Source organism: Anoplophora glabripennis, unplaced genomic scaffold, assembly GCF_000390285.2.
Source record: "Anoplophora glabripennis isolate ALB-LARVAE unplaced genomic scaffold, Agla_2.0 scaffold1680, whole genome shotgun sequence".
NCBI lineage: Eukaryota > Metazoa > Arthropoda > Insecta > Coleoptera > Cerambycidae > Anoplophora > Anoplophora glabripennis.
In genome coordinates, this window is record NW_019417807.1 from 24,052 (window position 1) to 37,068 (window position 13,017).

Below are 13,017 nucleotides of genomic sequence, written 5' to 3' on the forward strand. Positions count from 1 at the left end.
AGACGCTTAGCAAGCTCACACCTGTGCTTTGTCTTGCAATCACATGACCCGCATCGGTGCATACGCCTTTCCGAAGGATCTTTATGCCTCAGCTGGTGCTTCTGAAAAAATTTTTTATTTTCAGTTTCATACTCGCACGATTCACATTTATATGCTTCCGAATCCTTCTCGTGTCTGGCACGGTGTGCTATAAAACGGCTCTCGCTTCTAGTTTCGTAAATACATTTATCACATTTGTAAAATACTTTGTCGTCCTGCTTGACTTTCGTATTACATTCATTTGTCGATCTATTCTCATGTTTACATCCATCCTCTTCTGCATCTCTAAAGACACTCTTCTCGAATGATTCACTATCGGAGCTCTGCAGTAGCGAGTCGCTGAAAAAATTACATATACAGGGTATTTTCCAATGTGAAGTGTTAATTCTAAGGGGTTATAGGTTATTCCAAATGCAGTTATAAGTTTCTAAACTCCACAGGGCATCATTTCAATTTTATTATCATACGAACCAAATTTTTGATGACAATGAGGTCATATTTTCATTGAAAATATGTTAAAAGTAATTAATTATGCAAAAACACTCAGAAATATAAGAAATTAAAGCAGGAGATGCAAAATTAAATAAGATCTGGATTTATACGGTTACCTTTTAAATTATTGTTAAAATAGTCTTCTCTTACCTGCTTTCCTCATCTTCCGATTTTATGTCGATACTTTCAGCTTTGATTGACATTTCCATCTCGTCGATATCAAATTTTTTGTCCTCGTTTTCAGTCTTAACGAATAAATCGGATGGTGACGTATCTATCTGGATTTCTGTTGTGGAGTTACTAAAAATACCTCTAATTTTTTCCTGTACTTCCCAGCAATTTTTTAGGAAACTGTTGTGTGTGCACACAGAATCAAAGCATTGCTTACACACAACGGGATCTTTGATGATATATATATTCTGCAAAGTAGTATCATTAAATTGCGAAAAATGTAACTATTTAATATCATTGATACCATTTCAGGAGCCAATTTCTCGATAGCTTCAAACTCCTCTTCACGTATACACCTAAACTCACTTTCTACTGGATGCATACACAATCGACATATTTTCTGACCGTCTGAAATATCCATAGACTCGCTTGTCTTTTGCTTCGTATACACATCTCTTATATCGAGCTGTAACATTTTTTCACAATCCACATACGGAATAATTGCGTAATCGGTCTTCAGACAAGTTGCCTTAAATTCGAATGCTGCGTTTAACTTTCTTCTGCAAACGTTACATATAACCTCTTTGTCGTCGCTATCAAATTTCTGAAATATATGCAACTTTAACCAAAGAGAAAGCAAATAACTTTGTCAGAAAATATCAATTATTGTTAAATTGCTCTAATGTGATGAGGTGTCCGAATTGAGATACACAGTTCGTCCCAGAAGTAACGCAAAAAATTCGTATTTTATTTTGTGTTGCGTTTTCACAAAAACACTAAACTACGTCAATTAGTACATAAGAATTGTTGTTATGTCACGTTGCTTAAACCTTCTTTGTGCAATGTTTCATGAACCTATGACGTCATCGACATTTTTTTTTAAATAGCACCACCTAATTTTTTAGGCATAAAAGAATAGCCCTTTTGAAGGGAAATGCGTCGATATAGGGTTTGGTCTATTTTACCTTAACAGGTGCGAAAAAAAACCAGACAAATGTATTACTTAATTTAATGTAAAGAATGCGAAAAAGTTTCTCAAAAATAATACCTTAAAAATGTTTATTAAGCAATTTTATGTGACCTAAAGAAGATGTTCAAAGTGACCCCCATTAACAGTTAGGCAATGGGGGAGTCAATGTTTGAATTCATCCGTGGTATTTTGAATTGCCTCTGCTGGTATCCGACTAATTTCATCTCTTATGGTGCCCATAAGAGATTTTAAGCCCTCGATGGTGTGCGCTCTACCAACTCTGCTTTTTAAATAGCCCCACACGAAATAATCTAGGGGAGTTCAATCGGGTGAACGTGGTGGCCACTCAATGGTCCTCTTCGACCTATCCACCTATTTGGAAAAATTTCATGCAAGCAATTCCTCCCGGCAATCCCGAAATGAGGAGTCTCGTACTGTTGAAACCGAATACTGTCTGCTGGAACATCCATGTGATTTTTCCCGCCCTGTCAAAGTAAAGTAGGCCAAACCCTATATCGAAGCATTTCCCTTCAAAAGGGCTACCCTCTTATGCTTAAAAAATTACAAATCCTACACAGGGTGTTTGTAAATAAGTGCGAAATATTTTAGGGGGTGGTTGCCGAAGTTATTTTGGGAAAAATGTTCATATAAATGTAGGTCGAAGTATGAATCGTTTCCGAGACGCAGTGTTTCAATTTTAATTTTTTATTTATTTTTTATTAATTATTCCAATGAGTTTTAAAGATATCGACTCGAAATTTGAAAAAAGCTGTGGAGGGATAAATGTGCATTTTTTGGGGTGATCTGAATATTTCTACTTGCACCAGTGGCGTTCATGCGAGAATTCCGCAACCTTTTTTAATAAAAAAAAAAGAATATTTTGCGTATATACAGGGTGGTCCGTAAGTAATGGTCCATAGAGACATACTACATTTTTTACTTCAAAATATTGCGATTTGAGCCAACATGCCTTAATAAAATGTTGATAACAAAAAAGATACAGGGTGTCAAAGTTGGAAATTAAAAATTGAATTTTCGTAATAATTATAATATTTTTGAGTGTATGAACGTGAAAATTTAGGGGTAGATGTTTCTGTATACGAGAAATCATAATTTGTTATCTATTTCGATGTATCTTCTAGAGGGCGCCACATACGCCGTGTTTATGACGTAAATACGAGCATAATTTTTTTATCCACAACGTTAACGCTTCTTTTTTTTAAAAATCTTAAACCTACATTATTTTCGTGAAAAAATGGTATACTTGTCATTAGCTCTAGAAATTGTCCGTTTTCAAGAAAAACGCATTTCAACAATCTGCTGCATGTTTCATTACAGGAAATTTTATCGTAGTGTGCGACAATGCCAAGACAGTTTTGACAATTAGAAAAAATCATTGTGACAGTTAGCAATTATTTCAAATTGTATTTATTAATTTTTGGTAAAAATCAATTAAGTATTTAAAAGAAAATAACGAATTATGCCGAGACATAATAATTTCTCGAATTTGGAAATGAGAGATATGACGGTTGTTTATTGTCAACAAAATTTCAATGGACGTGCTGCGCAACGTGAATATTGCCGAAGATTTCCAAACAGATTGCAACCTGGTAAACGACTGTTTCAAAATCTATTCAGAAACTTAGGCGAAAGTGGTTCATTTCGTCCTAAACGTGATAATTTAGGTCGACCAAAAATGATTACGCCTGACCAGGAAGACGAAATACTAATTCGCATTGCAGATGATCCACAAACTAGTTCAAGACGATTAGCTGCAGCCACGGGAATTAATAAAACATCAATTTTAAAGACATTACATGAAGAAAAATATCATCCATATCATTTTACACCAGTTCAAAATTTATTACCTGTCGATCTTCCTTCAAGATATCAATTTGCAAGTGATATTCGGAACAAGCAGAATACTGACTATACATTTGTCAACAGAATATTGTTTACAGATGAAGCGACATTTACTCGCCGAGGTATTTTCAATTTAAGAAATAAGCATTGTTGGGAAGTTCAAAATCCTCATGTAACTCGAGAACGGCACTTTCAACATGAATTTAAGATTAATGTTTGGTGTGGGATCATTGGAAACCATTTTCTAGGTCCATATGAGTTGCCAGGAAATTTAAATGGTACAAGTTATTTAAATTTTTTAGAAAATAGCTTTGTTGATCTATTGGATGCGTTACCACTGAATTTGAGGCAAAATATGTGGTTCATGCAAGATGGCGCTCCGCCACATTTTACTCATCAAGTAAGAACATATCTAAACCAACACTTTCCTGAACGTTGGATTGGCCGTGGTAGTATATTTCCTTGGCCGCCACGTAGTCCAGACTTCAACCCTTTAGATTTTGGTGTATGGGGCACAATGAAGGAAATTGTTTATAAAAACACTATAAATACTCGCGTCCAACTTTGGCAAGAAATTAGTAATGCCTCAACTTTTTTTGATCCAATGGTATTATTTAATATTAGACGATCTTTCATAAATCGTATGGACAAGTGCATCGAGGTGAATGGTGGACATATTGAAAATTTACTTTGAAACATTTCCTATTTTTCCTTAGGTACATATTCAGTTTTTTACTTGTTAAACGCTTGATAAAATCATAGTTTTGTTTAATTAAATTTCTCCTTTAACTGGTTTTGTAAATAAAATTTATCAACTTGATAATTTGTATTTTAATGTGTACAAAGGGATAATGTTTAATTGTCAAAATTAATGTTTTCATTAGCGCACACTACGATAAAATTTCCTGTAATGAAACATGCAGCAGATTGTTGAAATGCGTTTTTCTTGAAAACGGACAATTTCTAGAGCTAATGACAAGTATACCATTTTTTCACGAAAATAATGTAGGTTTAAGATTTTTAAAAAAAAGAAGCGTTAACGTTGTGGATAAAAAAATTATGCTCGTATTTACGTCATAAACACGGCGTATGTGGCGCCCTCTAGAAGATACATCGAAATAGATAACAAATTATGATTTCTCGTATACAAAAACATCTACCCCTAAATTTTCACGTTCATACACTCAAAAATATTATAATTATTACGAAAATTCAATTTTTAATTTCCAACTTTGACACCCTGTATCTTTTTTGTTATCAACATTTTATTAAGGCATGTTGGCTCCAATCGCAATATTTTGAAGTAAAAAATGTAGTATGTCTCTATGGACCATTACTTACGGACCACCCTGTATACAGCATGTCCGCAAATTTCACCGACAACATTTGACTGCATATTCACGACGATAAGATATACGAAAAAAAAGTTAAATAAAAACTTTTTGGTTTTAGTGTTACAGGCCTTCAGTTGTCAAAAATAAAACGTTTAATAAAAAACATCCTTCTAAATGGTAGTCCAAATTACGACTTCCGGTCTAGACTGGAAGTGGTGTTTTTTAAACCAGAAGTAAATTTTTTTAATGGAAACACCCATTTTTTACTACGGATTTCGATTGAAAAACTAAAAAAAAATTCTTTTCATACGTTCCCGAAGTTTTAATGATCTTAGGATATGGCGATGGAAGACGAAGTAGTGGATGTTTCTCATGAATTGGATCTTGATCGGGAACATATTTCTAAATGAACCGTTTCAAAAATATTGCAACGTTTGCATGAAACTGGAGGTATTACAGATCGACAAAAAAGTGAGACCAGTAAATTTATAAAAAAATTATTTTCAAAGTTCGATATCTCGAAAACGGTCAAGTTTAGATACATGATGTGGTACATGAATTTTGCTTAGAATTTCGAGAAAACGTGAAATATGGAATAAAATATAGTGTTCCAATAAAGAAAAAGCAACTTTGCTTCGTTATAACTTCTGGACTAATCCCGTATATTTCTCTTTATTGTAATAGATTTAAAAAACCCTAAAACGTTTGTCTCTTATGATATTTCGATCTTACTTTAGGAGATAATCTACCGTTTCCAAACATATCCGCGTTCCTGAACTAATACATACATATAACTTACCAATTTCAGCAAAAGAACATCTAAAGTATCTCTAGTAACGTTGTCTATTACCTCAAAACCTTTAACGGTTACAGTTTCGAGGCAAAGCTTACACGAAGTTTCTTGAACACCGGTCATTGCAACAATTTTCTTTGAAAAGCAAATTTAAAACTGTAAGTTGTGTTGGTTGTTTAACCTCAATGAAAACGTCGAATGTCGAATAGAGTTATTGTTCTTCTTCCTCTTCTGTTATCGGAACAACAAGAATGATAAAGTCTAGTCTATATTTAGCAAGAAGAGCGCCAGAAGAAAGGGCCCTAGCCGGCGGGGCCCAGCCAGGACAAAAGGAGGTCCCACAAAGCGCCTACACCGGCCGCATTTGCGGTCGGGGTAGACGACGGATGGGGCCCACCTACGAAGGCTGTCCAGGCCTACACGAGATGAGGCAGGATAAAGAGGGATAATCCCCCTCGATCCCAAATCATTGAGGCCAATTTCTAGCCATAGAATAATGGCGCGAATAATGGCGTAAGTCTATATTTCTTGCATTATGATTGGAAAATGGAAACGGAATGCTGGAAAAAGAATTGACGTAACAATTTTTCTTGTACACAGCACAAAATAAGGATAATTTATATAATCCTTTTTCTATGGTACAGAGATATGGAGTAGGAGCGCCGCGCGCCGCGCGCGCGCGCGCCATTATTCTATGGCTAGAAATTGGCCTCAATGATTTGGGATCGAGGGGGATTATCCCTCTTTATCCTGCCTCATCTCGTGTAGGCCTGGACAGCCTTCGTAGGTGGGCCCCATCCGTCGTCTNAACCTACATTATTTTCGTGAAAAAATGGTATACTTGTCATTAGACAATTAGAAAAAATCATTGTGACAGTTAGCAATAATTATTTCAAATTGTATTTATTAATTTTTGGTAAAAATCAATGAAGAATAATTTCTCGAATTTGGAAGTGAGAGATATGACTTGTGTTTATTGTCAACAAAATTTCAATGGACGTGCTGCGCAACGTGAATATTGCCGAAGATTTCCAAACAGATTGCAACCTGGTAAACGACTGTTTCAAAATCTATTCAGAAACTTAGGCGAAAGTGGTTCATTTCGTCCTAAACGTGATAATTTAGGTCGACCAAAAATGATTACGCCTGACCAGGAAGACGAAATACTAATTCGCATTGCAGATGATCCACAAACTAGTTCAAGACGATTAGCTGCAGCCACAGGAATTAATAAAACATCAATTTTAAATACATTACATGAAGAAAAATATCATCCATATCATTTTACCAGTTCAAAATTTATTACCTGTCGATCTTCCTTCAAGATATCAATTTGCAAGTGATATTCGGAACAAGCAGAATACTGACTATACATTTGTCAACAGAATATTGTTTACAGATGAAGCGACATTTACTCGCCGAGGTATTTTCAATTTAAGAAATAAGCATTGTTGGGAAGTTCAAAATCCTCATGTAACTCGAGAACGGCACTTTCAACATGAATTTAAGATTAATGTTTGGTGTGGGATCATTGGAAACCATTTTCTAGGTCCATATGAGTTGCCAGGAAATTTAAATGGTACAAGTTATTTAAATTTTTTAGAAAATAGCTTTGTTGATCTATTGGATGCGTTACCACTGAATTTGAGGCAAAATATGTGGTTCATGCAAGATGGCGCTCCGCCACATTTTACTCATCAAGTAAGAACATATCTAAACCAACACTTTCCTGAACGTTGGATTGGCCGTGGTAGTATATTTCCTTGGCCGCNGTCACAATGATTTTTTCTAATTGTCAAAACTGTCTTGGCATTGTCGCACACTACGATAAAATTTCCTGTAATGAAACATGCAGCAGATTGTTGAAATGCGTTTTTCTTGAAAACGGACAATTTCTAGAGCTAATGACAAGTATACCATTTTTTCACGAAAATAATGTAGGTTTAAGATTTTTTAAAAAAAGAAGCGTTAACGTTGTGGATAAAAAAATTATGCTCGTATTTACGTCATAAACACGGCGTATGTGGCGCCCTCTAGAAGATACATCGAAATAGATAACAAATTATGATTTCTCGTATACAGAAACATCTACCCCTAAATTTTCACGTTCATACACTCAAAAATATTATAATTATTACGAAAATTCAATTTTTAATTTCCAACTTTGACACCCTGTATCTTTTTTGTTATCAACATTTTATTAAGGCATGTTGGCTCCAATCGTAATATTTTGAAGTAAAAAATCTAGTATGTCTCTATGGACCATTACTTACGGACTACCCTGTATACTATGCAAATCGCTGTATTGAGTCGGGGAGGGGACTATTTTGAATAAAATAAATCGGTTTTGCCAAAAAACTTATTACTTCTTGGATTGTCATTAATCGTTTACTGGTAAAACGAACTACTCATGTAAAATAATAACACCTTAAAAACACTGGTAGATACAATAATTGTGTTATCTATTTTACTGTAGAAAAATTGGAATGCGTAATGACACCTGACCTCATTATATTTATTCTCATTAGTATTTAACAACGTTGCATGTTACAGTTTTTATGAAAAATAGTACTTGCCACTTTGATATTTTAATGCTTCAATAATTCAAGACATTTCTAGAAAAAAAAATCCTTTTATGCGTTTAGGTGTTATGACCCTATTTGGGTTAATAGAAATGAAACACTTGCAGACCAGCGGGTGTGAGGCCCAGAAACCAACCTTATTGGTCTATCGCCGTAAGAAAACTGGAAAATGGAACCCGAAAAGACGGAGAAAACCCATCCGAAAAGATGCCTCCGTAGATATGTAAAAGAAAGCGTGGGACAGGCGGCATTCGAGTGAGAATAATAAAACCGAATTACGCGTAATATTATCACGAGAAAACGCAGAAGAAAAGAAAAGTCGGGAAGGGTCAGGATCGGCATCTCCACCAGGAGCAGAGGTGTCAAACAGGTCAGAGCTGCCGCGAGGGAGCGTGCGCCGTGGCGGCGGGCCACGAAAGCTCAGCTTCAGATTTTCCTGCAGCTACAGGAGTCAGTAGCCGCGCTGTGATGCTGCGAGGAACCGATTCCTGCGAGTATCCTGCGAGGCCGGAGTCAGAGATCGCGCGCGCTCCCGATTTTCCGCGGAGTTTCACCCGCTGCAAATTGAGGTGTTCTTTTGGCGGACAGTGATGGATTGAAATGAACCCTTCCGATTGTTAGACGAATATTTATGTGTGTTAGTGTTGCCATGTTCGAGTCGGTTTGAAAATATAAATTTGTTTGGTAAGTTCCGGAAAATTACAACGAAGCGGATCAGCAGAACTTACAATTGCTTTCTGTTTTATTACACTTTAACTTAAAATCCTTACTTGATAAAGTAAAAGGATTTTTTATTTTCTTGATAAAAATACATTCATAACTATTGTGGTATTGAAGTTGACTAAATCATTAAAATCCAAATTAGAATCATTTTAATTTTAGTACAATTTTTTATTGATTTCCAACTAGTTTCGACTTAATATTAACCCATTATCAGGAAAAAACCAAAGTATAAACAAAGTTATGTGTTGCATGTTAAAATGTGTTATTTATATTCTAGTTTTTCTCTAACAAGCCTAGCAAGCAGAAATTAGTTGGAAATAAACAAAAGATTTGTACTGAAATCAAGAAAACTGAACCGAAATTTTCGTACTTTGGAGAGTCAAGTAAACAGTTGATGATTTATCCTAAAAATTATTAATTTAAATATTCCTGGATAAGAATAATTTAGTATTATTCTATGTACTTTAAATTTTTTCAACCTTTGCTTAATATTTTATTAGAATTAATACTAGTACGTAGGTACATCACAACTTAAAAACCTAATTGTTAGTATCTTGTATTTTGAGAATTTTGTTGTTATTCTTTAGTTGTTAATAAATTACAAATCTTTTTCTTTTAAGACACATTGGCAAATTGTAGTAACAAAAATTGATAGTCTTAATAGTGTACAATTCATTTTTCTTTTAATTCAGCTTCTATTTACTTGACTCATCAACTGTTCACAAAAATTAAGAAAAATTAATAATTTGTCAACCTTTCAGTATATACTATTTTCAGTATGAATTATTTTGTTTTGTAGCTTCTCTACATTTCATGGTAAAACTGTTTTCTGTCATCTGGATTGATGGTACAAATCCATATCTTGAATGTGACTGCAATTGCATTTTGAGTTGCAATTAATGACTTAATGTCTCATAATCATTAAGTCATCATAGCATAAGTCATAATGAGTTGCACTTAACTAATTAATTGGAATTAAAGAAATTTTTGTACTGAAATAAAAAGGATTCTAATTCTTGGACAAATAATTTTAGTATTCTATTTATTAGTCATTTTCTTCAACCTTTGCTTAATATTTTGTTAGTACTAGGTAATAAAATCTGAAAAATTTTCAATGAATACTAGTACGTTTATCACAATTTATAAACCTAATTGTTAGTATCCTCTGTTTTAAAACTTTGGTTGTTATGCTTTAGTTGTTAATAAACTACAAATCTTTCTCTTTTTAAACACATTGGCAAATTGTAGTGACAAAAATTAATAGTCTTAATAGTGCACAATTCATTTTTCTTTTAACTCAGCTTCTGTTTACTTAATCTGATTCATCGTCAACCGACCAATCGCCATAAGCGTTTTGCTACTTGTCAAACTGTTCTTTAAAAATTTAAAAAACTAATAATTTGTCACCCTTTTATTTCTATATTCAGGATCAATATGAATTATTATGTAGCTCAACTAGATTTCGTCTTAAAACTGTTTTCAGTCATCTAGATTAATGGAAAAAATCTATATCTTGAATCTGACTGTAATTGTACTTTGAGTTGCAATAGATTTTCAATGTTTCCATGTTTCCAGTTTGTATATTCTTATGTTCAACGTTGTATTTAAAAACACCAAATCCTTAACCATCGATGCGATTGAAGAACAGTCTTAGATAGGCATAGAACTGACTCAAAACATTCGCATTTAATATTTAATTTTTTTTTTTTGGAAAATTAAATAAGTACTGTTTATTGTAACTGTTTGAAACATTATACATAGGGTTCTGTAAAAATCTCATGGAAAAACTATCAAATGTTTTCAACTATTTTAAATCATGTCTTTGTAGAAAAATTTTTAAATAGTTAAATCAAATAAACTATTTCAATAGAGGAATGAATGAAGATATAGTATTTTTCATTATCCCTCTTTTCTTCATCAGGTCTAAATTAACCAAATTAAAACGAGAAAAATTGTAGATGTTAAGGAAGTCTTTACCTACAGCTAATAGCCATATTAAATAAGGTTATGGTACATATTTACTGAATTTCAAAAGAAAAATCCTGTGTTAATCGAGTTAGAATAATACTAATATCTGAATTCTAGCTGAATAAAAACTGATATGACTGGTTATTTTATACCTAAATTAAATGTACATACAAACAAAAAATTTCACAAATGACCATACGGATATAATGCAAATTGATATAAATTCTCTCTAAGTTCGAATTTTTGCGTCACAGCATATTAAAAGAGGATCAGGATTATCTTGCTTTCAAATATGCTTTAAAAAGCTTAAAATTCGTTTAAAAAGTAAAAATGGAAATTACATTATTATACTTTTAAGGGAAACGTGAACCAATTGAAAATTTCAATATCAGTTTAATAGTATCATAATACTAAAATAATTTCAAATATTTTTTCCTCCTAAATGCTATAACCTGTTAATATTTATTGTAGTGTTTTAAACACTTTTTCAGTTTTGGATACATATAATAAAGGCCAGCAATAATATCCAAAGAAGATTATTCTTTCCAGTACGTATTTTTTATTATTCTTTACAGATTTTCCTTTACATATTTAAATTCATATCTTCCTGAATATGAAACCGCAATATGCCCTCTTATTTATTTGGGTATTTGCCATTTCATAAAAGGAAATAAAAATGAAATAAACTTCTGCGCCAGAAGGATCAGAAATAATCTTCCACTGGAAAATACAGAAATATGTTAGTACAATGGAAAAAAACATAATTTCACATTTATATAAAGCTCTCCACAACTCCACGCGACTTTATTAAATTTTGTGGTACACACAGCTTTATGAGTTTTATTTTCATTTATTTGTTTCAATTGTGTCGTCTAGACAAAAGTAATATACGTACTTATGCCGGGAGAAATTACCTTTCAAAATGTTGTCTGGAATTATTCAATTCGAGATTTAATATTAGATACCAGATGCGTTTGTGACTCAGACAATAAAATTATGTGTTTTAAATTATATTTTCTCTAACTGTTACGTCTATTTGAATATTCTCCGTTTAGCCACTGAAATTGGACTATTATAAACGGTTAGAAGGATCTTCACATTTAATTGGACTTGACGTGCTTTTTTCGGTCTTTGCTCTTCATAAAACTTGCATTGACATGATTGAGTCTTTGTTTCGTCACTGCCATAACGCGTTTGGTCAAATCTGGGTCATCAACGACATCACTAAGCATTTGTTTAATGATGGTTATGTAATGCTTTTTAGTTGAAAATTCAGCACTTTCGGAATAAATTTTGCTACCACTCGTTTCATGTTCAAAACAGTAAAAATCGCTTCGCATGAGCCGTATGGAATTTCTATTTCTTCAGCAACCTCTCCGATGGCGATTCTTCCATTAGCGAGCACAACCTCTTTAACTTTTTACACGATTTCCTCAATCGTGGATGTGCTAGGGCACCTAGATCTTTGATGTCATCGTACACTTTATTCCGTTTTTAACACAAAACTTTCTGATACGACACAAAAAATCGCCAAAAACACTGATGTAACTCTTACTCAATCGCTCATTTAACACAAACGACACTGAAAGAAATGCGCTTTATTTTTTATTAGAATTCTACATGCCATTATAAGACCATTGTATACTATATGTGACAGACAAGCAGGTGAATATTGGATATAAAACGGGTATTGCTAACACAGTGACTATAAAACGTATTCTTAATTAAATTATTGTTAGCAATAACTACTGTTATTAAAGTGTTCCATGTCGTTATTAGAACTTCTAGTACTAATTATAACTGTTATATTAATAAATGTATTAAACTGTTGTATACTCGGTATGAGTTAAAAACATACGACAAAGTTTTCAGAAATTTTATTGTATAACTGTAATTACAAGCTGAGATTCTAATGTAAATATATAACAAACATTTAAGTATTAAAAATGATGATAAATTGCACCCAAACCTGTCCAGTTATTTTCTTAGTAACGATGCACCCGTATTTTCTTGTATTACATGAGAATTTGCACTATAACTCGTCCACCTTAAGAATGAAGCATCCCCTGAAAGGTTGAGCTT

General features: G+C 33.3%; 1 protein-coding gene across 1 annotated transcript; it reads right to left on the reverse strand.

Moving 5' to 3' along the window:
* Positions 1-843: 843 nt before the first annotated feature.
* On the reverse strand, positions 844-5,785 carry LOC108915267. Its single transcript, XM_018721247.2, has 3 exons — positions 5,669-5,785; positions 1,007-1,306; positions 844-882 (listed from the first exon to the last, which is right to left on the reverse strand). Exons 1-3 carry the CDS (start codon positions 5,783-5,785, stop codon positions 844-846), a joined length of 456 nt encoding a protein of 151 aa, XP_018576763.1.
* Positions 5,786-13,017: the final 7,232 nt, after the last annotated feature.